This window comes from Arxiozyma heterogenica (assembly GCF_036370985.1).
Source record: "Arxiozyma heterogenica strain weizmannii chromosome Unknown scaffold_20, whole genome shotgun sequence".
NCBI lineage: Eukaryota > Fungi > Ascomycota > Saccharomycetes > Saccharomycetales > Saccharomycetaceae > Arxiozyma > Arxiozyma heterogenica.
In genome coordinates this window covers 298709-324214 of record NW_027042673.1, presented here as the reverse complement: position 1 = coordinate 324214, position 25506 = coordinate 298709, and the positions used below count along the sequence as shown (strand labels likewise).

The 25506-nt window shown below is 31.0% G+C and overlaps 9 protein-coding genes and 3 non-coding genes across 12 annotated transcripts; 7 read left to right on the top strand and 5 right to left on the bottom strand.

Moving 5' to 3' along the window:
- Window positions 1–167: 167 nt before the first annotated feature.
- MRT4 (ribosome assembly factor MRT4) lies at window positions 168–887 on the top strand (the record flags this gene model as incomplete). Its single annotated transcript, XM_064858992.1, has 1 exon — window positions 168–887. One exon carries the CDS (start codon window positions 168–170, stop codon window positions 885–887), a length of 720 nt encoding a protein of 239 aa, XP_064714208.1.
- A 127-nt stretch (window positions 888–1014) lies between these two features.
- SHU1 (Shu1p) lies at window positions 1015–1674 on the bottom strand (the record flags this gene model as incomplete). The annotated part of the gene is made up of 1 exon (XM_064858991.1): window positions 1015–1674. The coding sequence occupies one exon, from the start codon at window positions 1672–1674 to the stop codon at window positions 1015–1017; it is 660 nt and encodes a 219-aa protein (XP_064714207.1).
- Window positions 1675–1728: 54 nt separating this feature from the next.
- On the top strand, window positions 1729–2181 carry PWA37_002424 (uncharacterized protein; the record flags this gene model as incomplete). The annotated part of the gene is made up of 1 exon (XM_064858990.1): window positions 1729–2181. The coding sequence occupies one exon, from the start codon at window positions 1729–1731 to the stop codon at window positions 2179–2181; it is 453 nt and encodes a 150-aa protein (XP_064714206.1).
- A 375-nt stretch (window positions 2182–2556) lies between these two features.
- MRP4 (mitochondrial 37S ribosomal protein uS2m MRP4) lies at window positions 2557–3747 on the top strand (the record flags this gene model as incomplete). Its single annotated transcript, XM_064858989.1, has 1 exon — window positions 2557–3747. The coding sequence occupies one exon, from the start codon at window positions 2557–2559 to the stop codon at window positions 3745–3747; it is 1191 nt and encodes a 396-aa protein (XP_064714205.1).
- A 366-nt stretch (window positions 3748–4113) lies between these two features.
- Window positions 4114–5307, bottom strand: PWA37_002422 (TLC domain-containing protein; the record flags this gene model as incomplete). The annotated part of the gene is made up of 1 exon (XM_064858988.1): window positions 4114–5307. The coding sequence occupies one exon, from the start codon at window positions 5305–5307 to the stop codon at window positions 4114–4116; it is 1194 nt and encodes a 397-aa protein (XP_064714204.1).
- Window positions 5308–8741: 3434 nt separating this feature from the next.
- Window positions 8742–8815, top strand: PWA37_002421. The gene has a single exon. It is a non-coding gene; the product is annotated as a tRNA-Glu (tRNA).
- Window positions 8816–9251: 436 nt separating this feature from the next.
- On the bottom strand, window positions 9252–9346 carry PWA37_002420. The gene has a single exon. It is a non-coding gene; the product is annotated as a tRNA-Lys (tRNA).
- A 1321-nt stretch (window positions 9347–10667) lies between these two features.
- Window positions 10668–11810, bottom strand: PWA37_002419 (Ty1/Copia family ribonuclease HI; the record flags this gene model as incomplete). The annotated part of the gene is made up of 1 exon (XM_064858987.1): window positions 10668–11810. The coding sequence occupies one exon, from the start codon at window positions 11808–11810 to the stop codon at window positions 10668–10670; it is 1143 nt and encodes a 380-aa protein (XP_064714203.1).
- Window positions 11811–12146: 336 nt separating this feature from the next.
- Window positions 12147–12218, top strand: PWA37_002418. The gene has a single exon. It is a non-coding gene; the product is annotated as a tRNA-Glu (tRNA).
- Window positions 12219–13036: 818 nt separating this feature from the next.
- PWA37_002417 (uncharacterized protein) lies at window positions 13037–17959 on the top strand (the record flags this gene model as incomplete). The annotated part of the gene is made up of 1 exon (XM_064858986.1): window positions 13037–17959. The coding sequence occupies one exon, from the start codon at window positions 13037–13039 to the stop codon at window positions 17957–17959; it is 4923 nt and encodes a 1640-aa protein (XP_064714202.1).
- Window positions 17960–18605: 646 nt separating this feature from the next.
- TFC3 (transcription factor TFIIIC subunit TFC3) lies at window positions 18606–22304 on the bottom strand (the record flags this gene model as incomplete). The annotated part of the gene is made up of 1 exon (XM_064858985.1): window positions 18606–22304. The coding sequence occupies one exon, from the start codon at window positions 22302–22304 to the stop codon at window positions 18606–18608; it is 3699 nt and encodes a 1232-aa protein (XP_064714201.1).
- Window positions 22305–24110: 1806 nt separating this feature from the next.
- GLO1 (lactoylglutathione lyase GLO1) lies at window positions 24111–25088 on the top strand (the record flags this gene model as incomplete). Its single annotated transcript, XM_064858984.1, has 1 exon — window positions 24111–25088. One exon carries the CDS (start codon window positions 24111–24113, stop codon window positions 25086–25088), a length of 978 nt encoding a protein of 325 aa, XP_064714200.1.
- Window positions 25089–25506: the final 418 nt, after the last annotated feature.

Here is a 25506-nt window from a genome sequence, read left to right as displayed (position 1 = left end):
CTTTCTTAGGCATTTATCTCTCAGTCTCTGTCTGTTTCTCTGTCCATCTCTTTCTCCATCGCTTTGGTCCCTTTAGCTCTCTCTTCGTTTGTTCCCATTCTAGAGGTAGAAGAGTTTAAACCATTACACATATACGCATATTATAATACGCATATTATACTCGTACCATGCCAAGGTCCAAACGTTCTAAATTAGTCACACTATCTAAAACTGAAGCTAAGACCCGTGAATCTAAGGAAAAAATATTCGATTCAGTAAGAGAAGCCTTAGACACTTTCCAGTACGTCTGGGTGTTACAGCTGGATGACGTAAGGACTCCAGTCTTGCAAGAGATCAGGTCTCAATGGGTAGGATCCCGTTTGATTATGGGGAAGCGTAAAGTGTTAATAAAAGCTCTCGGTGAGACTCGCGAAAATGAATACAAGGAAAACTTATACAAGCTATCAAACCATATCAACGGTGTGGTGGGTCTGCTTTTCACCAATGAGGATGTCGCTACCGTTAAGGACTATTTTACTGCATACGAAAAGAATGACTATTCCAGGGCTGGTAGTTTGTCTCCTATAGACTTTGTTATACCCCAGGGAATCGTGTATTCTCGAGGCGGACAGATTCCAATCGAAGACGATGTCCCCATGGTCCATTCTTTGGAACCCACTTTAAGAAACAAGTTCGAGATCCCGACTAAGATCGTGAAGGGTAAGATTTTCCTTGATCAACCATATAAAGTTTGCTCAAAGGGTCAGAAATTGGATGTTAGACAAAGTTTGATATTGAAGCAATTCGGTGTGGCCGAATCTAAATTTAGAATTAAAATTCAATGGTATTACGATATCGCAAATGCTGGGATAAAAGAGGTTGATGTTAATCTTAATCTTTCCAATTAGGTAAATATATATGTGTTATATACTGTTGTACACTAAAATAATTAAAAAAAAAAAAAAGATTCAATAAAATAGATGTATCATTTTTATTTTTTTTTTTCTTTCCTATTTATTTTCTTTTGATTATTTCTTATTGTCCATTAATATATTTGCAATAATTATTGATTTGTAATTCAATGTTTTTAAAACTTATGTAGTCATTATCATCAACGTCGCTACCGTTTTCTTCCTTCGTGTTGTTATTATATGATACTATCAACAATTTATTTATAGTATCAAATTTATGTTTCAATGAATAAAAACTGTTTAATATTAATTGGTATAGTTTAATCATTTCAATCTTACCACTAGCGTTTTGGACTTTCGACATTTGTTCATCTAGTCCAAAAATTATTATATTGTTGTATTGGAACTTATTTGAATTTAGATCGCTATCGACTTCAAGGTAAGTCAAATACATGAAAAGGTATTGTAATTTATTTAAAAACAAGATTTTAATATCCTTATCTAAACGTCGTATATCATTAATAGTTAACAGATGGTCATCGTCAGAAGAAGATTCAGCCCGTTTTGTTAATAGTTTTTTTAATTCAGTTTCAATAAATTGACGTGATTTGTCACCAAGAACAATAATTAGACTCGGTGCATAATTAATGGTGCTGGTGTTACTGCCGCTGGTTTTATTGTTGTTATAAGTCTTTTCATCGTATCTGGAATCTTTCTGTTTTATTAAATCAATTATAACTGATTGTATAGTTATGTTGCTATTGTCAGTATAACAAAAGCACATTCAAAGCGTTAATTTTATATCTTCCCATATAATAGTATCTACCTATATATATTCATGTATGAAAGTTTACTTGTTCCTTATACACAAAAAAACTTTATTAAAAATATGAATTTCTCACTTGATATATCACTTAAGCAACCTACTCACACACATATACAAATACAAATACAAATACATATACAAACACATATACATATACATATACAAACACATATACATATACATATACAAACACATATACATATACATATACAAACACATATACATATACATATACATATACATAGATGCGTGTATGTATTTGTGAGTGTGTGTGTGCTCATTTATTCTACTGGGGCCACTCCACACAGAAACCGAAAATTACGTAACAAAATTCCAAATCCAAAAAAAAAAAAAAAAAGAAAAAAAAGAAAAACTTCTCTGGCCCAGAAAAACCCAGACATTTTAAATGTTGGGTGTATGGGTTTGTGTTCGTTGGTGATGATGTTTTCCCTTTTGTTTTATTGAATTTTTTCAATGTCTCAAAAATCCAGAAATCCAAAAACATACAATAATTGTTTACAAGACTTCGAAATATAATATATATTAACAGATAGGGATCAAGAGGCGTGGTTCAAAATTGAGAGAACAAGCGCTACTTGGCATATACCTGTAATTGCATGTGCTTCATGTTTGCATATGCATGGGGGGAGGTACTAATGTTATAGAATACAAGACGTTAACAATTGTTTATTTCTAAGTTTTCTCTGATTTTTTTTATTATTTCATTTTTTTATCGCAAGTTTATACGTACATATATATGTATGTATGTATGTATATATTTACTTGTATTTATGTATATAGATGTGTATGTGTGTGCTATAGATATATACAATAGAAAATATGTTGAAATTAGTATCAGCAAGACCGTTTAATAAATTATATCCTTCTACCTTATCTAAAAGATTCAATCATGTTTCATCAATAAACAGCGAGAATACTTTGACAAATGAGAGTATTGTTAATAGACTTAAATCACTGAGATACGTTAATACTGATGAAGAACAAAATATTAGAAATTTACTTAATCAACCATTAAATGATAAGGAATTACAATTAGACGAAGAATTGACAAAGTTTTTGGAGGAATTTAAACATTTAAAGGAACAACAACAGCAAGTCCTTGCTAATAATAACAACACCAACAGGTCTCTAACAGGTCCTTTTACCACTTCTTCTACGACTGCATCTACTACCACTCCTTTCCCCTATCTAAAATCAGTTTCTAAATCAAACGAACCATATTCTTTACAAGAATTATATTTAAGACAATTGAACCATGCAAGGGTATCAGCTTCTTTGGGTGCCCAAATTAAAGACACCTACCAACCTCACATGGATATAACATGTCCACCTTCTGTAGAGGAGACCACTATACAAAAATTGATGGCTGCTAACGTCCATCTGGGTCAATCAACTTCTCTGTATAGATCCTCTACACAAAGTTTCATCTATGGTGAATATAAAGGCTTACATATAATCGACTTGAATCAAACTTTGCAATATTTGAAAAGGGCATGTTCTATTGTAGAGGGGGTAGCAGAGAATGGTGGTATCATCTTACTGTTAGGCACAAGACCTCAGTGGAAAGTCCCATTACAAACAGCTGCAAGAAGAATGAATGGTTATTTTGTTTCTACCAGATGGATTCCGGGAACTCTCACTAATCCAACTGAATTGTCACGTATATGGGATAAACAAGAAATCGATCAATTCGATGTTCCTACTGGCAGGACTTTGACTAATGATGAAATGTCATGTATTGTTAAGCCAGATTTGTTGATTGTTTTGAATCCTACTGAAAATAGAAACGCTTTATACGAAGCAATGAAAACGAGGGTTCCTACTATCGGTATCATTGACACTGATTCGGAACCATCAATGGTCACTTATCCAATTCCTGGTAATGATGATTCTAATAGATCTGTTAATCTACTATTAGGTATACTTTCAAGGGCTGGTGAAAGAGGATTGAATAAAAGATTGAAAAAAAATATGATGAAAGGAAAGAATAGTGATGATGCTACAATATGATATGATATATTTGAAAAAAAGAACAAATTATATTATTACTGATAATAACAATAGTGCATATGATGTATATATGTTTATATATGGAGATATGTTGATATCTACATTCTTGTAAATAAATAGATTGGGTTTTCCTAAAAAAAAATCTTGGTACACCTCATCATATTTATTATTTCAAATAAAAAGATTTCAAAGTGGTTGTTGTATGAAGAAAAAGGTTGGAATGAGAGAAAAAGAAGGGATATAAGTAAAAGAAATAGTTATAACTTTTTCAGTTATGTTATAAAATTGAACTGTCTCTCCGTTAAAAAGTCATGGAATTCCAGATAATTCAATTTATTTTATTTTTATTTTTTCTTCTTTTATTTATCAATTTTTCTTTTCTTTGAATTCTTCTTCATCCTCATTTTCACTTCTTTCATCAGCTTGAACACCACTAGAGATATATCTATAAAGAATACGGAAGATCAAAAATAACCAGTACAAATTGACTAATTGCAAAGCAAGGATTAATACAAACACAAAGATTAAAGAAATCCAACATTTGTATTGTTGAGTGGCAAAATTTAATCTATAGTTACCCACAGTTCTAAACTCGGTCAACACAGACCATAGAATACGAATATTGACCACATGACGCAAATAGATCCAACTAATAATGAAAATGATAAAGATGGTAGGAGTGAATGGGGAATCTAAATAATTTAAAGTCTTTGATAAAGCTAATAGACAATCAGAGACATCCATGGTGATATAGATGGCTAGACCCATCTTGGTGAAATGGAACACATAGGATAACCAAATTAGTAATAAAGTCACAATATGATGGAAAATCAATTCATAATAATCCTTTCTTGGTTTCTCTAATTGTAAAGCAAGAACACAGGCTTGTTGAGTCCAAAATGCAGCTTGACCTAAATAAAATATTTTGAATAGATAGGGATTATTAAAATCTGGATAAGTCTCGTACATGGTTCTAGTTTTGAAAAGCCACAGATCAGTACCGTGCATGATATATAGACCAAATGGACCAGAGATACCGTAGTAAAATACATAGTATACTTGCTCCATAATTCTATCTTGTTTTTGTTTATTTTTGGCAACTTTTAATGCAAAGGGACGAATGAAAACATCCATTATAAAATCTCTTAAGAAAGTAAAAAAAATCATATAAAAGAATACAAAACAAAGATCTTTGATACCTTTACCATACATATCAGTATCATCTATTTGATAAGAGATGGTCACAAACATATGTAATGGATTTGTCTTTGTTTGGTTATCAGAACTGAAGTAGAAGGCATACACAACACTAATGATGAATAAAGGTGGTATCCACACATGGCGAGATATTAATTCACCAATATATTTTAAGGGATGTTGTAAACATAATTGTAACGAATTATAGGAGCTTTTATTTGTGCTTTTTGAACCAAGTTGGCTTGTTATTGATTGAACATTATCACCTAAGTCGATCTTCCCAACAGAAGAAGATCTTCGACTTCGAGCATACCTTGGTGTCGGTGAATGTAACGATTGATTTATTCCAGTTGATGTAGACATGTTTTGACAGGATTCCTAGAGGAGAAGGGGAAATTATATAGGGAAGAATAAATAGTGATAGGAAATTAAGTAAAAAATTAAAGAGATAACCGATAAAGTGTTTCGGGACAGTTCTAATAAAAAATCCTTGACAGCCAGAATGCTCTTCAATGAGTTGAGAGGTTATTATCAAGATATGTGGCTTGTCCTCTATTAAAGTAATATATTAATTGATATGTGTTTTTTATAATTCAAATTGCAATAAGGTTTCACTAAGGTGTTGAAGCAGAGGTGGTAGAAGTAATGAAGAACTTCTCCTCTTCGCTTCATTTATTGTTATATAATACTCGTTTATTTCTTTCGTTCTGTTTGTTTGTTTTTTTTTTTTTCGTTTCTCGATGTTCCTTCAACAGCAGCATTTGGAAAAGGGTGTACGGAATAATAATGGAAAATTTTCCGTGTTGAGAATCCGCTACCAAAAAATCTGTTTTTGCAATATATTGCAAGGAAACTAACCCAAGAACATGGATTAATGGTATTTAATGGTAGGCATCGGTATTCGAGAATACACTTCTTCGGTTTATCCAATGTCTTTCCTGATAAATTATGAATATATTATAGGTGGATGGATAAATGGAAAACATAACAAAAACATAAAAGTGCTTTCTTTATTATGTAGGCCCCATAAAGCATGTTAATTTGCTTTTTAAGCAAGTTTTTTTGGTAATGTCATAAATGAATATTAACTTCAATTCTAAATTTTTAATATGGTGTACATTAAATAAATGATGATGCTAAGAGAAGGGAACTGCACAAAAGCACAGGAGATATTATTTTAGTAAAAACAGTGTTTATAAGAAAGTAGACTTAAGTTGTTATTTAAATTAGTGGACATAGTTGAATACTAATGTTATTTGTGTGTATATCATAATTCCAGTTTTTCAGTATTTTGTGATGTGAAGTAACAGATAGGAGTGTAGAAGAACAAAACATAGTTATATAGAATAATTAGAGAGAAAATATAAAAGTGAGTTTTATTATTTTCTTGTCTTAACCTATGATTTCACTTTTGGGGTTGAATAATTTACTTTTTATATATCCCTTAAATACTATTTTTTTTATCACTTTCAACAGTATCGTGTTTGATAACGGTTGTTGTTGTTTTTTTTAAATAACATTAAAAATTTTTTTATATAGTCGTTTGATATTTCTAATAGTTAAAACTTCTAAAGAAATATCAATAATGATTTTTTTATATGTAGTTGTCCCTGTTATAGATTGTGAATACTTTGTAAGAATTTGTATAGTATCATTATTCATTATGAGAAAAAAAAACGCCCACTTGAAAAAGTCACTTTTTAGTAATCTTTAAACAATACTATTATATGAAAATTGTTATTAGGTAAATAGATGAATTGAATTAAGTAGGATAAGTACAAATATTTTTATGTAAATAGTGTACAAAGTTGCATAGCACTTGATATAGTATTATTAACTTAATTTTATTAATGCTGGTGATTTTGTATAAAATTAAGAGTTATTCCTTAATATTGGTACTGGAATTTATTTAAAAAAAATAATTATCTCTTGGAAAACTTCCAATCAAATTTACCAGTTTATATTAATCATTGAGTACATAATTGTATTAATAACTCATCTGTTAAGATTTATAAGGCGTGGAGTAATAATCTATATGCTATAATGAAACATTATAAACCGTGTATTTTATCGTACATTGAATTAAATGACACAAGAGTTATATACAAGACTATGTACTGTGTATATAAAGTGATGGGTAAAAGAAATTATTCTTAATTTCTATATTTTGATTATTTATACTTTTTCGAAGGTTACTTTTGTAAAAACCTTTTCCACAAAATTTTCATTGATGCTGGGTAATATCTCAACATTATCTATATATTGTATTGTTGAGAATGAGCGCCTTTATTCATTGGATATATAGTAAACATTCTCAATATTATATTAAACAGATTTAGTATACAGAATTATAATAAAGTTCTTCACTTTCTTTCTCTATATACAACATAGAAATAATAATATACAAAGATTGTAAATAAGATAAAAATAATGTATGATGAAATCCTTGGCTTTATATATGTTAACATTTAGCCACTTTCCTCTACGAACAGTAAGATATTTAATAAACAAACTCGACAACCTTTGGTGACCTCTCAACAATTATTACTCAACAATTTATCGTTTAGTGTCTGCTAAAATCTTATTGTTTTATCTATTTTATTATAGAACATTCTATTTCAACATGTATATTGTCTGTAAATTTGTACAATTACTGGGTTTCAGTTGGATTCCTTATATTGTAATTGTTTATTTTGTAAGTGTAATCTTTTTTTTTCTGGTTGAGCTTTGCTCATTACTAAAAAATCTAAAAAAGAGATTTTTGAAAAAATAGAAAATAAAGAACACAAAATATTAAAATAAAAAAGACAGAGTAGAATAAGACAAAATAAAAACTAACTTTTATAATTTTTCTTTAATTACTCTATATAACTATGTTTTGTTCTTCTTACTGAACTCGAACTTTCTAGAATAAATAATAGACCAACTAGATTTTGGTAAACGTTAATTGATAAGCAAAAAGTGGAAAACGTATTGTTTGCTTATCAGTAGACGTAAACAAACTTCATCATAAATTTGGTGTCGTACGTAAACGAGATAGACCAGATATGAAAATATATAAAGCCAACATTTTTTTCATATCATGTTTCTTCCCTTGCTCATCTTCTATATTTTAGCATTATACATTATATACATAAATAAAAAAAACCGAAGAAGTTTATTATAATTTTGTATACTAAGTCTATCTAATTATAATTGTCAGAAAATGAGAGTTTATTACTGTCATTTTCATAAGAATTATTTTTAATTAGTTTTTCTATATATTATGTGGTGTACGGATGTACATAATATCAGGAAAACATTTTAATTGTCACCAAATATGTCTTTCGAAGATTTGAAAAGAAATGAAAAACTTTAAAAGAAAACTTAAAGTAAATAAAAGAATGTATACTGAATACACTATATAATAAATATGTACAGGTATTTAATACAAAAACATAACAAGTATCTATAACTTAATGATGTCTACCATTACCATGGACGCAGAAGGCTCCAAATTCCAACAATGAGAAATGTATCTATGGTGACAATCGTTACAGAACCTCAAATAAGAAACTATCAACCCATAGTTCACATATAAAGGACCAGTATCTTGGTATCTAAATTTATATGTTTGGTTGATTTATAATTATATGTAGCACATTGTATAATACAAAAAAAAACAAGCAATAAACCCTTAACCCTCCTAGTTATATATAACGTTCCTATATATTTGTTATTGCCCTTACTATTCGTTCAATAGTACTGTTAAAAAAATTGGTCCTAAGTCCAAACTACAGCAGCGAACAAGTGGTTCTTTCCGATGTAGTGTAACGGCTATCACATCACGCTTTCACCGTGGAGACCGGGGTTCGACTCCCCGCATCGGAGTATCTTTTTTTGCAACCTTTTGGTAGCGTGTGCAATAATGTAATAACCCTTAGGCTATGTGTTTCTGATAACAGTCAATCATGTTGAAAACACAATAATACTTCACTTAGATAGGTATAAGATATAAGCTCTTTCTATATCCCTAAATGTAATATTCCTATATATCTATATATCTATATCCCTAATCTAAGATAGCCTAATAGTATACACTTATATACTATATATCTAAACCTAGGTAATCCTCAGTTCCTTGTTCTTTGCTTGCTTTATTGTTATTCGTTCTTGGTTGCTCTCTTGTACTTATGTTGATTACTCCTGTTTTTATCTATGTTTGTAAAATTTTCAAAAAAAGAAAGTTTAGAAAAATACCATCAACTCTCATTTTTCCAAACAAACCCTAAACAGTAATATCAGGGTTATCATAAATTTAAAAAGAACTCCTCATAGGGGGCTCGAACCCCTGACATTTCGGTGACCCTTGCTTAAACAAATGTTTAAAAGCCGAACGCTCTATCAACTGAGCTAACAAGGACGAGTTCTTCGGGAAGATGTTGTGGAATAGAATAGTTATAACCATCAAGATTACATAAGATCCTGAATGAATCTAGAACCAATTAGTGTATTAATAAGCCATACATGTGCTACAACATTAGATGCTGCATAATAAAAAGATTGGATTACATAAGATCTTGGCAAATCTAGAATTTACCTATTGTTTTATTAAGTCCCACGTGTATTACTAATCACCATGATTAGAGAATTGGGATGCAGTTCTAATCCAGTAGTGCACCTAAATTAATATAATAAATTTTAGGGTTTGAATCAGTCAAGTCATTAATGTAGTAATCTGAATAATCGATCGAGCTCCAGAAAACATATAAAAGGACAACGTTTTCAGGAGATAAAAGATCATCTTCCATAATCGTTTCTTGTAAATAATTTATATATTATGTATAAACAAAATAGAACAAGCAAGTAACAAGTCAAGTAACTTCGAATAAGTACATTAGCTCGATATAAGCCACTTAATATATAAGACCGTTTTAGTAATTATACTATCGACTATAGTTGATTACTGTCTCGATTATTTGAATTACTATTAATATTATTTGCGCTTCCCTGGAATACACAAAGAACTTCACCATACCATACTACAACAGAAGATGCTGTATAATAAAGAGGTAACACTATCGAGATTACGTAAGATTCTATGAATCTAAAGTTATCTATTGTGTTTCGAGTACAACATGTCCATTTGCCACCTGTTTTGTACAGCGTGTTTAGATATTGTTACTGCGTCACCATAACATATTATGTTTATGCACACCGTGTTCATTATAGTTTCTACTACGCCAGCATAACCTAGTGTCCTAAATGTTCTATGACCTTCGATTATATTATTGTAACTAATAATAAAGATATGTGTTGGAATTTGGAGCTCTCAGCGTCCATGGTAAAGGTAGACATCATTAAATTATGGATGCTTGTTTTGTTTTTGTTGGAAATTGGAGCCTTCTGCATCCGTGGTAATGATAGACATCATTAAGTTATAGATACTTGTTATGTTTTTGTATTAAATACCTGTACATATTTATTATATAGTGTATTCAGTATACATTCTTTTATTTACTTTAAGTTTTCTTTTAAAGTTTTTCATTTCTTTTCAAATCTTCGAAAGACATATTTGGTGACAATTAAAATGTTTTCCTGATATTATGTACATCCGTACACCACATAATATATAGAAAAACTAATTAAAAATAATTCTTATGAAAATGACAGTAATAAACTCTCATTTTCCAACATGCCCCTTTAATTGGTTTTTCTTATAATTTCCTCCTGTTCACTATAACTTAATGATTTCCATTACCAGCATTCCAGAGGACAGTGATTGGAAGCAACTCTTTGGGTGTTAATTCATGTTGTACAATCATTCTTAATTTATTTATATCTTTATCAGTAGTGGATTTTGTTAATGGATCTGCAGGATTTTCTTTTCCACTGATTTTTCTTAGACTTAAGTCTGAATCTAATATTCTTTCTTTTAATCTTTCAATTCTTAGTCCTAAAAATTTGGTTCTTGCTTTAAAATAATCTTGTTTTAACCAGTCCAATGCTGGTTTGAAGTCAGTAATTACACATATTCTTATGTTTTTAAAATCCATCATCTTTTCTAATTTCAATTTTAATAGCAATGCAATTTTCTCAGCCTGATTTATGGCATCTAATTCAGCTTCTGCTGATGATGTACATAAAATTGATGATTTTTTTGAAAATCCATGGAAAAAATTGTTTCCTAACCATATTAATGCACCACATCTTGATTTAAGATCAAATTCAGATGCTAGCGAAGTATCTGAAATCACCGTGATGTTTGATATATTTTCTACTTCTTCTCTTTTAAAAACAGTCTTTGTACCTTGTGTTTTATAAACATATTTTAGTATTTGTTCTGTTAACTCAATTACCTTTTTATGAGGATATAAAACTAATCGAGCCATTTTACTTACTGCACATTCTATATCAATTCTTCCTCTAGACCTAATATAATTTAATTTACCGATTAACTCTTGTAAATATCTTACTTTCTTCTTGTATTCCTTTTTAGTCATAATTAATTTATCTTGTTTTGGATTTATTTTAAACTTATCAATATCTGGAATCATTTCTTCTTTTAACTTATCATTTAATATCATTGGATATTCCTTTTCTAATCTCTTTATATAGCTAGTCATGCTTAATGCTATCTCCCCTTTTTCATAATCATAATTCAAATCCATTCCCAAAATATCTGTATTAAGCATATTATTTTTCATTCCACCAACTATTTTTATTGAGAATTGTTTTTCCAATGTATTTATAAATTCATCTAATTCTTGATCTGTTCTAGCAGCAATTATACAATCATCAACATATGCTGCTATCATTAAATTACCATCCTTTGAAACGAATAATCCAGGTGAGTAAATATTATCATATAGACCCATACCATTCATAGACTATTTTAAGGTTTCATTCCATCTTTTAGGGCTTTGTTTTAGTCCATACAAAGCCTTTCTTAATGGAGTAACCTTTCTTGCATTTTTTGGATGTTGTATATACAACTCTTCACTCATTAATTAGCTATTTAATGTTTCATGAATGTTTCATTTTGTTACATATTATTCAACAGTCACATGGGATTTATCAACAAACCCTAAGTCCTATTAATCCAAACTAGAACTTTTCTTGACAACCATCACAAAACCCTAACAATATTTTTCAACCCTAATCGTTTTTTCTATATAATCATAATACAAAGGTTGATCTACAACGACGAACAAGTGGTTCTTTCCGATGTAGTGTAACGGCTATCACATCACGCTTTCACCGTGGAGACCGGGGTTCGACTCCCCGCATCGGAGCTTCTTTTTTGCAACCTTTTGGTAGCATGTGTAATAATCCTTAGGCTATGCGTTTCTAATAATAGTTGATTAAAGATAATATTTTCAATAATTCATTTAGATATGTATAACATCTGATTGAGAGGTATTATTTCAGTTTCAAAATCTTTATTAGAAATTTTTATAAAATCAATACAATGAAATGCTATGGATTTGTAATAGAATATTAGTGGTGTTATAGGCTCTCAACATATTTATACTAGATTGTTAGTGCTATTATAACTCTAACTTATATTGCTTGATTTTACCCAGTCTTCATAACTAACAGAGAAGGTATAATATATAGTTAGACCTGCTGTTTATTTAAGTCTTTTTTAATAGAAGTCTTTGGAACTTTCTCTACCATTTGGTGTGGTAGATTTAAGTTGTCCAGAATATCTCTAACTTATATTTTGACAGAATAACATAAACAAGACCAAAAACATACATTCTGGACCGCATATTTACCGATTAAAATATACTATAAATAATTGTTTATGTAAGAAACTTTCCTAAAATCTAATTGTTGAAATATAATTATTAGAGCTATGTTTGATAATCTAAATTCATCGTACTAAGTGATTAAAAGTTATGAAAATTTATAGTAAAGAAGATTCAAAGATAAAATGAGTATACTGTATAATATTGTATCTTGTATATTACTTATATAGAAAGAAAAGGACTAAGCAATAAAATAACAATTTATAGTACCACTAACTTCCTACTATAAATAATAATAGAACTTATAATACCACCAATATCCTATTGTAAGTTACATTATCTTATTATATTAGTTTAAAATGAACTCGACTAGAATTTTTGATTCTGAAGCCTTGCGTCAACAGGTTATGAGCCCTGTAGCTACAGCTGCAGGTTGTATTCCAATTAAATTGGACGGGAAAAAGAACTTTAAAAAATGGATAAACATCTTAGCTATGCATATGTCTGATATCAATTTACACTGGTATCAATATGCACAAAATGGAAAGCTAAATGTTATTATTGAACAATATAATCCATCTAATGATATGATTGCTTATATTAAAAAATTATTTGAAACGGCATTAAAATTATTAATTGTTAATAATGTCGAAGGATCTGCTAAAAAAGAAGCAGATAGATATGTTGCTGGTGATTACGGTATCCCAACTGGAAAAGGTCTTCTAAATCACTTAACTGAGTGTTTTGGTACAGAATCTATTGATGTAGCTGCAGAACCTTTCTTTCAGTTAGCTAAAGCTAGGAATTTAACATTAGACGACCAGTATGATCTTGTTAATCGTTTAGTGGAGGTCATTTTTGAAACCACATCTAGTGAAGAAAATTTTTTAAATTCATTAACTTCTGCGCAACAAGAGGCTTTAAGAGTCATCAAGATTAAAGCTCGTGAAAGAGCTGCTTCATTATTTTTAATGAGTTTATATGATGAGTCTTACCAAAGATTTATGGATATATTCGGTAAGAATCAGGAAATTAAATTGAGAGAAGTGTATGATGTAATTAGTAATGCTAAAAGAGGAGTAACTAACTCCAGTTTTGTTGGAAGAAGAAATCAATTCAAGCAAAAAGTTAAAAACTTCAATTGTAAAAGATGCGGGGGACAACATAAAACTAATGAGTGTCCAGAATTTCAAGAATGGTTAAAGAACAAAAGAAATAAAAATCATGAAAAAGATTACAAGATTAATAATTCTCATACGGCTTGGATTGCGTTGATTAGCAAACAAAATACAACATCGAGAAACGATTGGTATTTTGATACTGGTTGTACCCAGCACATATCTCACGACCGTTCAATGTTTTGCGAGTTAGTTGAAGGAGATGAGAATGAGTTTGGGGTTATCGAAGGCATTGGAGGTAAAACTGCTATTAAAGGTATTGGTACAGTACAACTAGGACATGTCACATTATACAATGTGGCATATGTTCCTGATGGCAACGTAAACTTGATTTCTGTCAAAATGGCTTCTTCTAAATCAAACATGAAATTTATATTTGACAAAACAAAGGTATATACAATTAAAAATAATAAAATTACTCAAGTTGGTGAAATGAGAAATCAACTTTATGTTTTTATGCCCAACAATAAAGAAACAAAAACGATGAACAAACCACTTGATTATGCTTTTATTTCGTATGACCATTCTGTTTTGCCATCTCCAAAGGCAAATATTCCAGATGCCATTAAATGGCATGCTAGAGTAGGACATCCAGGTTTAGCTAATTATAATCGATTGGCAAATCGAATTGACTTGCCCATTATGGAAGCTGATAAACACTCGTTGTGTCCCACTTGTTCCCTTTCAAAAGGGGTTATGAAAAAAGGAAAAATTTCTGACACACAATATACGAGCCCTTTACAGCTGCTACAAGTTGACATTTGTGGTCAATTTAGGTATACTAATTTTTCTGATAGTAAATATTTTTTGACTATCCGGGATGCCTACTCAAGATATTATTCCGTAATTCATTTAGCATCGAAATCAGCTGCATGTGATAAGCTGATTGAATGGATCTTAGAAACTGAGAATCATTTCAAGTCAAGAGGGGGATTTAAGGTGGGTGCCATTCGCACAGATAATGGACGTGAATTTATGTCTAGTAAATTTCATAATTTCTGTAAAAGCAATGGAATTTCCCATCAATTAACTGTTCCATACAATAGTTTTCAAAATGGAGCAGTTGAGAGATCTCATCGCTCGATTGAAGAAAAAACAAGATGCCTTTTAATCGGAGGCAAGGTACCTCCTTCTATGTGGACAGAGGCTGTAAGTACTGCTGTATATCTCTTAAATAGGTTACCAGTATCTAATAAAAATTATTCTATCCCTTACTGTCTCTGGAACAATATTCAAACAGAAAATCTAGATTTATCACATCTACGTATATTTGGATGTGCTGCATATGCTACATTACCTCATCAATTACGTGACGGGAAATTTGCTCCTACTAGTGTAAAATGTGTGTTTGTTGGATATGACTCCAAACACAAAGCATACCGTCTCTATCATCCTCCTTCTAAGAAAATTTTTGTATCAAACCAAGTTCGCTTTGATGAACTTGATTTCCCACTTGCAGGTACCAAAGAAGTTGAAGTGGCTCATACATTTGCCACTGGTACTTTAGGTGGTGTCCCAGTTTATCCTTCATCTACTGATATTTTCAAAACTTCATCTTCTGAAATACAAACGTCAAATTATTATCCTGAAACTACTGATTATCCTATATATGAAAACAACTTAGAAAATGAATTAACCACCATACATGGTGATGAGGTTCTAGATCAAGGTACTAGTCGATACTCCACTCCGTATCTATCATCTGTTGATTCTGATTCTTTTATGTTCCGAGTTGATTCATCTGACAATGATAAGCACGAATATGACTCCTCTTCCTCTGATGAATATGAACTACCATCTACTTCCTTCTCTTCTTCTCCTATTTCTACGACTTCTGACTGTGAAAATTTTACTTTCAACAACCTTGATTCATCCTCTATAAACAATGAGTCAACCGCCTCATTCTCCTCACATAATTCTAATCAAATAAACAAGAAGGAAGCAGAAGAACTATCATCAATTGCTTCATCCTCTGATACTGACTCTTCAACTACTCCAACAGCTGTTCCAGTAACTACTCAACAATTAACATCTACCATTGATGATACCCACTCCGACACATCTTCTCCTAATCTACAATCCAAATCCTTATCAACTGATAATTCACCGGTTTATAACTTAGAAGACTTAGATCCCCATAAACCATTAAAAAATAGTAAAATTGAATTAGCTGACAATATTTCCGCCCCTATCACCACACATGTTAGCAAGTTGAATGGCCAAACATCCTCAATTGTTAATCATAACAAGTTAGGTCCTATTCCTGCTTCTGAATTCTACTTAAATCATCAAATTGAGAAACACCATCCAAAGTGGGATTCTAATCCAATTAGTCCTGGTAAAATTGGTACCCCTGCTGTTGAGGCTGTTAATATTGACTCCGGCAGTTTTGTTCCTATGAACTCCATGGATGGTCTCACCCAACTCATTAGAACACCGGTATTCCCTTCTTCTCAATCATCTGGCTCTGATGATAACTCTTCACATCACATAGCCTTGACTGCGTTGGTACATGGCATGTCCTTTACGTCTACCACTACTTCTGTCCCAAATACATTCAACCAGGCAATGAGTTCATCAGATAAAGATAAATGGTATCAAGCCTGTCTGAAAGAACTTCAAGCTTTTAAAGATCATGATACATATAGGTTGACTCCTCTCCCTCCTGGTCGTCGTGCCTTGGGGTCTCGTTGGGTGTTTAACATTAAGGACGGAAATCGGTTTAAAGCTCGTTTAGTGGCTCAAGGACACACTCAAAAAGCTGGCATCGACTATCAAGAAACCTTTGCTCCTGTGGTGCGGTATGATTCTGTCCGTATCTTTCTTGCTATCTCTGCTCTCCTTAATCTCCGTGTTCACCAAATGGATGTAGACACTGCCTTCTTAAATTCCAAAATGGAAGAGCCGGTTTACGTTCGTCAACCTCCAGGTTTTGTTGATCCTGTGCATCCCAATCACGTGTGGCAGCTTTACGGGGGTATGTACGGATTAAAGCAAGCCCCACTACTATGGAACACGCATATTCATAAAACATTATCTAGGAGAGGATTTACTCGTCATGATGGAGAATATGGTATTTATTTTAAAAATGTAGACAACTTTAAAGTATTGATTGCACTTTACGTTGATGACCTTTTAATTGCTGCTCCAAATAAAGATATTATGAACTCTGTGAAAGCAGGGTTAAACGAAGCTTATTCCATGAAAGATCTTGGCCCTGTTTCTAAATTTTTGGGAATGAATGTTTACCAAGATAACCTGAACAATATAACCATCTCAATGGAGGACTATATTACCAAAGCTGCTCAGAGCTGTCAAATAGACTTAAATAAAAATGTGGAATTTCCATTATCTAACACAGCCAATTACTTTGACACAGAATCTCCAGCAATTGCCAATATCACTGAATACCAAAGTATTGTAGGCCAGTTGCTATTTGTTAGCAACGTTGGACGGCCTGATGTAGCTCACTCTGTTCAACTACTATCACGGTTCCTCAAAGATCCTAGAGAGGTGCATTTAAAAGGTGCTTACAGAGTTATGCAATATTTATATAAAACCAAAAAACTAGGATTGTCTTATAATACAAGATCCAATAAATATCTTGAAGGATTCTCAGATGCATCTCATGGAAATAAGAATGATTTGAAACATGCAACTGGTGGGTTTATTATAAAACTTGCTGGTGGAGTGGTTACATGGTCTTCCAAGAAAATTACAAGCGCAGTTTGTCTATCATCTACTGATGCAGAATACATTTCTGCTAGCAACACAAGCAGGGAATTAATTTGGATAAAAAATATGTTGAATCACATGAAAATAGATGTAAACGAAGTTAAATTATGGATAGACAATGAACCTGCCATTCACGTAGCTAAAAACCCTGTCTTACACTCAAAAATGAAACATGTTAACCTTCACTATCATTTCATCAGACACCAAGTAGAGTCTGGTATTATTGAAATTGGTCACATAAATACAACTGAACAAATTGCTGATATAATGACAAAAGTTTTACCAAGACCTGCCTTTATAAAAGTCCGAGATTTATTCATGAAGAAAATAGAACAGGAATTTAGCTTACGGGGGTGTGTTGAAATATAATTATTAGAGCTATGTTTGATAATCTAAATTCATCGTACTAAGTGATTAAAAGTTATGAAAATTTATAGTAAAGAAGATTCAAAGATAAAATGAGTATACTGTATAATATTGTATCTTGTATATTACTTATATAGAAAGAAAAGGACTAAGCAATAAAATAACAATTTATAGTACCACTAACTTCCTACTATAAATAATAATAGAACTTATAATACCACCAATATCCTATTGTAAGTTACATTATCTTATTATATTAGTTTAAAATGAACTCGACTAGAATTTTTGATTCTGAAGCCTTGCGTCAACACTAATAGATACATAATCTTGCGGGCAATATTCCAGTGTCTGAGTGGAGGATTGGTACAACCATATACTCAGTGATCAGTTTAAGCTACTGAATTTATTTAGAGGTTTTCCGAAGAGTGATAACAATACCAGTTCTTACCCAAAAGTCCTTCGATATTTGTAGAAGCAAATTACTTATTATCCATATATATGATGTCACGGATTTCTTCACTGCAGGTTTTTATTTTATTTACATTTTTCTGTATATTATTATTTCTATATTATGTATGCTAGAGTGAAAATATTTACTTCCAATTTGTATACTATTAAATACATAATAATTAAAAAAAAAAATTTCTCACTAGAGTAACAAACGAGGCCATTCATTAGAAACACAATAACCATCACAAGGTAACTTCATAAGATATCCTTTCATGAATAGCCAATTACATATTTCCGATAATTCATTAAACGACAGAATTTGATTGCATTGTTCAAGCAATTTGGAAATGGTAATACCTGGACGGAAAAGAATTGTATATATAACGAAACAAGTACATTGCTTCCACACAGTCTCCCTCAATCTACCTTGTGCATCAACCCATAACCGTGCATATGGTTCGCCTAGTGGTGCAGGTACAGATTTTGATTTAGTGTAAAATGGCATCTTTATGTCCTTCACAGTCAGAATTAAAGGTGGTGTTAACGTGTCTATTTCAAATTTTCTAGACGCATAGTAAAAACGATAATTCTGTTTCTCCATAGGGACCTGATAAATATTGACAAGTCGTCTTTCACAAATATCAATCAAGCTGATAATAGAAGTGTCACGAGGCTCATCACTTACAATAATCCCATTACTTCCTTGTAAAATCCCTTCAATGTTTTCTGTGTAACTTGCTATTTTTTTAAACAAATCTGTATATTCATTATTTTCGAAAAATTCACCTACTGTAGTAGTCATTCTAAGCTTTGAACCCTTTAAATATATTTGTTTCTCTCTAGCCATTTCAACTAAGGTTTTTTCAATCAATTCATGCGGAATATTATCAAGAGCTGGAATTTCCTGAACTTCAGTATTTTGCCTATCAATTAAAATAGACCTAATAACAGACCTAATTTTTTCCTCTGATTCGGATTTTTTTAATTTAGTAACAGTGGAATATGGGTTTTCTATGGTATAAGTTTCTTTCAAAAGGAACACTTCCCTTTGGATCATCGAAGAAAGGACATTACTCATTCTTGCTGAAATATTCCGAGAATCTGGTGCAAGTATATATTTTTTTTTATTATCTTCGTAATTCTGATACAGTTTAATAGAATTAATATCTCCATCCTTCTCATGATCTAACCATAACTTTAATAACTTAGATAAATGTAACTTCTCGACATTTTCCAGTGTAACAATCTCCTTTTTAATACCATCAACTAAAATCGATCTCCACTTATCTACAAGAAGCTTTAAACCACTGTTTCCCATTCTAATTCTTCTAGTTGCCCATTTTTTCTTTAAATTCCCTATACTATTCTTAGGGAACAAACACGAAATTGTAGGCCATTGAATCTCTTTTGTAATACTTTTAGTAATAACAACAGCTTTAATTAATATAGGTATTGTTTCCTTCTTTAGAATAAAGGATAATTTAGACATAGAAGATGATCCAGAATTTTCTAGGATAGATATTTCGCCATCAACTCTATCCTTTGCAGCTTTTTTAACTGATACAGACTTTACAACATCATCTCTTGATTCCTTTGATCTCTGCTTCTTCTTTTGCTTAGTATTCGTATTCTTGTTAGATGCAGCAGTCTTTTCCTTAAATTTACGAAGCCTTTTTACAGCTTTAGATTCTAGGTTAAATTTCTTTTCTTCATTAGCATCAAAGAAATAAATATCACTCTGTGAAATAATGTCGTGTATCCCGGTTTTTCTATTATCTTTATCTTCCATTATGAATTTTTCAATAGTTTCAGAGTCCATATCCGGTAGATAGATATACCGTTTCCTCAACATTCTATCAATTTTTAATATTACCTTATTAGTACTAGATAAAAATCTTATATCACCATCAATAGTCTTTTTATCAACAATGGTTGTTAAACCCAACATCTTAGACAATTTATCGAAAAATTTTTCCCTTAAGAATGCAAAACCTCCCATTCTTTTCAAAAGTTCCAAAAGTTTCCTTTGTCTTTTCAAGGAAGCTAATGAGGTTGCTTGAAATCCATTAACTGAAATAGTATTGACTACGCTTTCAGTAGGTTCCGATACAGATACCATAAAGGTTGGATCAATGATGGTATCTGTATTGATTTGTTCAGATAATACCGCATATTCCGATTGATCCTTTAATAGCAATTTCTCAGCAGCGATCTTTTTATTTTCAATTTTAATTCTTTTAGCAGTTTCTTCCTCTTTTAATTTTGTTTCTTCCTCTTTTTTCCTTTTCAATTTTTCCATATTCTCCATTTTTTTAGATACTCTCTTTGGTCGACTTGTGCTTAAATTTTCTATATCTTCACCATTCCAAAAAAATACTTCTTCCCCATCTTTATTAACACCAAATCTTACAGTGTTACTAATAGCAAGAAAATTATTTTTATCTAACGAGGTTAATGATATATTTTGTTTTTTTAACGGTTTTAAAACACCAATATCAGTAGAGACTTCCTTATCAAAACATTTATTAAAATTCTCTTCTGTGAAAGTTCTATAAAATTTTTTTTTACCTTCAAAATCATATATTTTAATTAACTTTAATCCAGACGTAGAAGCATTCTTTTTCCCAATTGTACTTAAAAAATATTCCCCAACCTTTGCATATGCCCTTTGAAAATCTTTACCACATATATATTTTACAGCATCAATTGTAGATAACCCTCTTTCACCTGTCTTTTCACTGAGATCATATGTTTGGTTTTGAATAGGATAAAATCTATTCATCAACATTTCATTTCTTTCAATCACAGTTTTAGTTTTATTTTTCTCATCAGTAATTATTGTTTGATAGGTTAGCAGATCTATACCATTGACTTTATCCAATCCTTCATATACAATTTCATCATAATCATCTTCATATGCATCGTCATTTTCACCATTACCACCATTACTGCCACTACTATTACTATTTTTCCCAAGACTGGTATCACGGTTTCCATCATCGCTATCAGATGGACTTCCATCTTCAAAATCCACCCCAATTTTATTATTTTCTAAAACGTAATCACGTTGATATTGAACACATCTAACTTTAACATCAGGATTGTTTGGTGGAATAACTAAAACTCTTCTCAAGAACCCTTTATCAGAAAGCCAGTTAATAGCTGCAAGGAATGATTTAGAAAGCCTTTTATTCTTATCAAAATTCATTTCTCTTCTTAAGTCATTAATCTGTCTTATGCCATTTTTAGATTTCTTCACTATACTGACAATAGTCCCCAAATAGTCTCTCATACGAATATAGGTAGAACCATCTTCTATCTTTTTTGTACTAGATTGATTAGCTTCCGTTGAGACAAATTTGTTCAAGGTTAATTTTTTGACTACGTGGCCTTTATAGATTAATTGGACACTTTGATATAGATATTCTATCTTTTTTAATCTACCAGTAATTGACCTTGGATCTTGTCTAGTGGCCCTTGCCAATTCCATTGTATTAATCCCTTTCTCTTTGGCATTAGCGATTTCCAATAATAATTCGAAAGCTAAATTACCAATTTTACATTCCTTTTTGTTATAACCTGTCAAAATGATCCATAATCTATTTTCTTGGAGTTTCAAAGAGTATTTCCCATCAGTGTCATCCAATAATAAAGAAATATCAATATCGTTTTTATTTGGGACTGGCAATTCATTCTCAACTAAAATGACGTCAATATTGGATAAACAACATTGTAATATAAATTTCTTCATACTTATATTCTCAATTTTAAAAGTATCCCATAATTTATTAATTTTAATCGATCCTTTATTATAAGAGATTTCTTCATATATCTTACCCACGATCTCATCTGGAAACATAGGCAGAGATATTGAATCTATAGTATTTGGTTCTTCCATTGTAATATCTGGTATTAGAAGCCAACAAAATTTGAAGTGTACAGGAACCTAAATAATATTGGAAATTAAATTATCACACACGTCCACACTCATATATAGATATATGTATATATCAGTATACTAACTACAAAAAATGTGTATATGATTAAATGAATCGATTAATAGTAGTATTTACTATTCTTATAAAGTAATCTGGAGTTAGGAAACTACAATGAAATTAAAAAAAGAAAGAAAAAAAAACAGTAATTCTAAATACAAAAATTCTTGTGAAAATTAAGGCTCTTTTCTTATACCCTGCTTTACTTTGTTTATGCTTCATTAATATGTGGTATGTGCAATAACTTTTACTAGCTTTTCCATTTTTTTTCTTATTTTTTTTTTTTTTTTTTTCTTTCAAAAAAATAATAATAATAAATATATAAATAAAGATAAAACGGGCTTACTACAATATATTCTGTAAAATTTCCTTATGGGCAAAAATTATTCTGCCAGATTTGGTGGAAGTACTAAAGGAATTAAATGTCCTTAGATTTAAATAAAAAGAAAACTTGTTTCTAGATTTATTCACACATTCTAAAAACAATTTCTTTGAAAGACCCAGGTTATGTGAAGGGTAAAGCACTTTATAAAAGAAATAGGAATAAGATAATATTTACTTTTTACACTTAACTATTTAAACACAAGAATAAGATGTATTATCAAAACATTTTAAGAAGAATGTGATATATTACTACATTCAACAATAAAGTTATTCTCCCCTCCCTTTCTTCCCCGCAATTCCAGTATATTTTTAGAAATATGATTCTCTATACTTTCTCTTGTTTATTTTTTTTTGTTGTTGTTTCAATATAAGATCGGGATTTCAATAGTGACTATTAGTCAATATTTCATTTACTGGATATGTACAGAACATATTGGGGACATCATACCCAAACTAAGATTAGTATTTTTTTTTTATAGTGGGCTACCTAAAAATGGATACTAATTATCGAACAAATTTTATTCACAATCGGATTTCTTTGCTAAGTCAACCGATAACTTATTTATTTATTTATTTATTTATCTTATGTATAGCTGGAACTTCTTCCACTATATAATCCCCGCCAATCATATCTATATATATCTATATACATAAATATATAGTTTCTAGTTAGACTCGATGGTAATATCCTTCTTCTCTTCTTCTTCCCTACTAACAAATAGTGTTATATTCTACACATAGTGGTTACAACAACAACAGCGGCACAAACGTTGAGAACACAGCAGGATTCTGTTGATCACGTACCCAAAAAGCATCTTAGAAGAACAAGTTGTACTGCTCACTAATCTGGTTCTTCGATCTCTGGTACGGGTCCATCGTGATATATTAGTATGCATACGGCAAATACGACGTAAATATAAATATTGTTTGGGTTCGACCGAAGCCCGTAACATTTCTATGCCAATGTATCTTTTCTTCGTCCACGTTATGACACTAAAAATCCTCTTCGGAGTTTAGAAGGTACTTCTACACAGCTTTATTTCCGTCTTCAAAAGAGAAGGGAAAAGGAGAAAAAGGGAAGGTGAAAATCCATTTTAGTATAGTGCCTTTTTCTTAGTGTCTTTTCTTTTTGTTTTTCTTTCTTTCTTTTTTTTTTCCCCATTATAAAAATAAAATACTTTCATTTATTCATTCATTTGTATATTAATAAACATACGTGCTATACAAACAACAATTGATTTGTGATTTGTTGATTAACAAAAATAAGAAAGAGTACACAAAAAAGTCATATAGCAAAATATTAACATAAGTAAATAAAAAACAATATGTCCTTTGAAAAAGTAATTGAAGTAGCTCAAAATGATCCATTTCTGAAGTTGAATCATACATGCTTAAGAGTCAAAGATCCAAAAATTAGTGTTTCCTTCTATGAAGAAAAATTTGGGATGAAACTATTAAATCGTAAGGATTTCCCTGACATGAAATTTTCTCTATATTTCCTTACTTTCACAAATGACAACAACAATAATAAGAAAATAATTCCAAAGGATGGCAACGGTAACCTAAATCCTTTCTCCATCCAAGGTACTTTGGAACTCACCCATAACTGGGGTACTGAATCAGATCCTGATTATAAAGTTAATAACGGCAATATCGAACCATATCGTGGCTACGGTCATGTTGCATTCACTACAAACGATATTGAAAGCGAATGCAAAAGATTAGAATCCATTGGCGTGGACTTTAAAAAGAAATTGACTGATGGTAGACAGAAAAATATCGCCTTTGTCTTAGATCCCGATGGATACTGGATTGAATTAGTTCAGTACGATACATCCAATGCTTCTAATAAAGATCTTACCGGATATAGATTTAACCACACTATGATCAGAGTCAAAGATCCAGTCAAATCTGTCAATTTTTATGAAAACGTTCTTGGTATGACCACTCTTATGAAAAGTGAACATGCAAATGCCAAATTTACTAATTATTTCTTAGGATATCATAAGCCAACGGACGACAGATTATCTTTGGAAGGTATCATAGAACTAACACATAATTGGGGCACTGAAAATGATGAAGATTTCCATTATCATAACGGTAATGATAAACCTCAAGGGTATGGTCACATCTGTATCAGTTTGAAAAACCCTGCTGAGTTATGTAAAGCCATTGAAGAGACTTATGGTGACGAAATTACATGGGCTCCAAAATGGAATCAAGGTAAAATGAAGAATTTGGCTTTCTTAAGGGATCCTGATGGATATTCCATTGAAGTTGTTCCGGAGGATTTGATTTTATAGATAAATGTATAATGCATCATTTGCTTCCTCGTGTTTTATAAGATGAGCAGTATATAAGCTTTTTATACAAACATTGACATATTTAATATATGTTATTTAATTGTTTTTTTTTTTTTTCAAAATGTACTTGTCATAATGGAAAGAGTCCAAAGAAGAGTCGCCATTGTACAAGGAATAGCTCAAGAAGATAAAAAAGAACTGACCTTTCTGCTGTGTATGAACATTTACTAATAGTAACAATATAAAATAATCATAATAAGAATACCTGAAATTTAAGTTATAGTACTTGCATCGGAAAAAAATGGGGAAAGGGCGGGAGTTCGAAATTTCTGTGCTGAAGAACAAATTTCTCTTTCTCTCTCTCCTTTTCGATTTTTTTCCCCTTTCCTTTCCTTCTTTTCCTTTTCTCTCTCTCTCT